Genomic DNA, 3,563 nt, shown 5'->3' on the forward strand with positions numbered 1-3,563 from the left:
AAACCGGCCACTCCAAGCCGCGCATCTTCGAGACAGTAGACACTGCGCCCGTCACCCAGCGCAAGAAGACTACCACCAAACCAGCTGTCAAGAAGGCCCCTGCCGCGCCTGTTGTCAAGGGAGCCAAGCCCACCGGTGTCACAAAGAAGAAGACAGCCCCTAAGAAGGACGGCCCTGTTGCCAAGGTACGTCCGTTTATGTTGACGGTTCTGGCTCCGTGCCCTTCGAACAAGTAGAAATGCCCTTGGATGGAACGCAGCGCATGATGCCTCAGTCGTAGACTTGGATACGTGCTGGTCATTTCTCATGGCTTCGCGGCTCCTCCTCTGTGACCTCAACGCCCGGGCGCGTCATATATGTGTCTTCACGTTGCATCCTGCGACCATCCTGCGGCACCCCGTTCCTCCCACTCCTGCCGCTACCCCTGCCTCTCCCCGCAGTTGCATTTCTTGAAGTGACAACATGGTGAATGCACCAAGCTGTCAACAGGACTGATCTCTTTTCTTAGGCCAAGACTGCCGTGAACAAGGTCGAGAAAAAGGCTGAAGAGGTGGTTAAGCCAAAGAAGGTGCGAAACCACTCTCCGTACTCATTTCATTGGACCGATATGCCTCGTCATGTGGTCTATGACTCTTCAGAACGCGCTGACTGACATGAAAGCAGGCCACCACTACCAAGACAGCCAAGCCCAAGACTGTCGCCAAGTGATTCCGGACCACCCAAGCCTATGCGTCTGTCCACAAAGGCGTACCATAGCTATATGTACAAAGCCTGTGCTGGCGTGGAAAGCCTTTGGCTGTAACGTCTTTTTTTTTCTCGTCTAACCCTCCCCTTTCGATCTTCTCACGACCGCGCGTCTGTTTCTTTGGCAGGATACCTCGACCCCGATTGATGTTACGGGCTGTTTGTTTGTTGTTTCTAGTGCTTTGCGGCGCCAGGGTTAGCTGCTGAATGTTCATACACCATCTGTTCCAGCTGCAATGGCTCGTGTCATGACTTGCATCTGTGATGTCATTGATGTACATCTCTGAGCCTGGTTCATCCATTTGATATCTACAGCTAAGCTCTAGAGAAACACTGCTTGTTGCTGGCGCTCCATCACATCTGGATAACGCTTGCCAGAGGGAACTATGGAGATCTGGCTCTACAGATGAGAAATCACTCCCTAGGCATCGCACGGCCGCCGGAAGAGGACAATTGCATTTCGCTGACTAGTCAATTTTTCTTAACTGACTGGGCGAGCCACGAATTCCCTGCCTGCTGGAACTGTCGGAAAGCCGTTTCGAGCCAATCCGGAACACCAGTCTACGACAGCCTGCCACACCCACATACGTAGTAGTCGGCGTCATTATTTTCATGGTCTTCCTTTGAGATCGGGATAGTGGCGAATCTTTCCTTTGACAAGTTTTTCGGGACTGGTTACATAATCGCGATCGAGCGTGTAGCCCTTCTTCTCCAATGATGCCCCATCAAGTAGGAGCGCAACTTTTCCAATGAAAGCTTACATATGTTAGTCAACGCTTCTGCGCTGCTCCGGAGTCTGTACACGTACCATAAGAGTCCGAATTCAAAGCTCCCTTGTCTTCGTCTTGGAAAAGAACGGACTTCCAGCCACCAGTTTCGGCCTCTGAAGCATCAGAGTCGTCCTCGTCAGGAGTGTGGTCCTCATGGAGGTATTGCCAAGTATGCGTTAGCTGTCAAATGTCAGTTTTGTTAACCCTCTGGTACTAGCTAGAGCAATGATAACCCACTTCATGGAGGATAATGCAGGACAGCACCTCGAAGTGGTCAATCCTGGCCCCCTTCTTGACCTTTCCCAGCTTGCGCATCTCCTTTATAGTCGCCGGCAGGCGAATTGTCTGAGTTCCCGTAGCTCCTGCCCCTCTCGAACGCGGCATCATAAAATCGTGATGAAGAGAGACGTCGCCATTTGTCGACCGGGGTCGGTGTACGAAAACGCGGTCGTGCGTCTCGGAACGGCCATCAGGCTGGCCCCCGCATACGGGGCGGAGTTGCAGTTGATCCTCCCGACCAACATAATTAATTGTCAAAGCTCCCATAGCCCCTCACCCCTCCGGTCCCGCCGTCCAGTGGGCCGCCGTTGTCACAGAAAAAATCGCACATCGGCCTTCGAGCTTGACTCTCGTCTCCGTCCAGTCGTTTCCGATGCTCGTCATTGTGTCTGCCGTCGTCAGTTCCGTCTTGGCCGTCGCGGACTGTATTGTACGCACTGAATATCACGTTGTAGACCGTGTCCTTGCCATCACCGCCGTACTTTTCCCTCCACTGCCAGCTGCGCTCGATGCCTCGCGATCGTGCCTTGTCGTCATTGAAGATATAGGCGTAGCTTCGCGCAAAGTCCCTGTCCCAGGCGTTGGTGGACGTGATGCTCATGCGGTCCATGCGCTCTGAAGCGCGTTTCCCCATGTCGAAGACTTCTTCGAAGACGCCGCCATCGCGGAGGCTCAGGGTTTTGCCGGGACCGGCTGGGTAGGCGAGGCAGGTGCGGTCTAGCCAGTAGGTGAAGGCGTGCGTGGTGGTCGAGATGAATAGCAGGAGGAACAAGAAGTTCAAGAGGTATTTGAAGCGCATCATGGTGCTAGTTTCGCTGATGCCGCGTGTGAGATTGCTTCGTGCTGCAATAACTGGTTCCAAGGCGTTGTATATCAGAGCTGTTTGTGAGCGTTTTAATGTTTAATAAGTATGAAGGGGTTCTTTCTATTTTTCCTGTAGCCGGGATACATGTCCTGCAGCAGGTGAATTAGATTTACTGTAAATCATTACGACCTGGCTTACGTATGTCCCAATTCCGTTCCCAATATTCACGGATTTCAGTGCGAACCAGTGAATAAAGCTGTGCACAGACAGACATGCACAGCAGGAAAGAATTCTTCAGCACTATCATATAACCTATTAACAGTAATGAGTTCTCGACACGTCACAAATGTCAAATCTACTCAATCGTGCACAGGCTAGACATCGAAACGCCGATAAAGCTGGAGTAAGTCTTGAAATCCGAGAGGTATTTTTTTCTAGCTAATGGCACGTCATCACGACAAATTTATGTTAAGCGCCCCCCCCGTGCTCACCTCCTGCTGCCGCTTTGTACCCCCCTAGGCGGATATTAGGATAGGTAATTAGGGCGAGCCTCGGATGATCGAGGTGACTTACGGGTGACTATAGTGACTCTAGGGTGACTTACTAGAAATTAGCGTAGTCCTACTATAGTTCCGTCTAAGTATTCGATTTCGGTTATATTATAGTATTACTAGCTTTAGTTTACTATCGAGCGCTAAGCCGATTATTACGATACTCTATATATCTCTAGACCTAGCCCTTAGTATTATTACCTATATTAACTTATTAAAAAAGTCTTCTTAGCTATAAAGACTTCTTCTATCTTCTTATAATACTCTAAGAAATAGATAAAACTTTAGAAATTATTACTCGAGCTCGCCTTAATAGCTACATACGTAACTAATATTCTAAGAAAAAGGCTAAAAAGGGTTAGAGGAAGTATATACCCGTAATTATAAAGCGCTAGGATAAAGCCCTTAATCTTA

The 3,563-nt window shown here is 49.9% G+C and overlaps 1 protein-coding gene across 1 annotated transcript; it reads right to left on the minus strand.

The window, feature by feature from the left end:
• Positions 1 to 1,354: 1,354 nt before the first annotated feature.
• On the minus strand, positions 1,355 to 2,595 carry VDBG_10098 (predicted protein; the record flags this gene model as incomplete). The annotated part of the gene is made up of 4 exons (XM_002999758.1): positions 1,355 to 1,485; positions 1,553 to 1,694; positions 1,752 to 1,884; positions 2,123 to 2,595. The coding sequence occupies 4 exons, from the start codon at positions 2,593 to 2,595 to the stop codon at positions 1,355 to 1,357; spliced, it is 879 nt and encodes a 292-aa protein (XP_002999804.1).
• Positions 2,596 to 3,563: the final 968 nt, after the last annotated feature.

The sequence above is a fragment of the Verticillium alfalfae genome, genomic scaffold (genome assembly GCF_000150825.1).
Source record: "Verticillium alfalfae VaMs.102 supercont1.18 genomic scaffold, whole genome shotgun sequence".
Taxonomy (NCBI): Eukaryota; Fungi; Ascomycota; class Sordariomycetes; order Glomerellales; family Plectosphaerellaceae; genus Verticillium; species Verticillium alfalfae.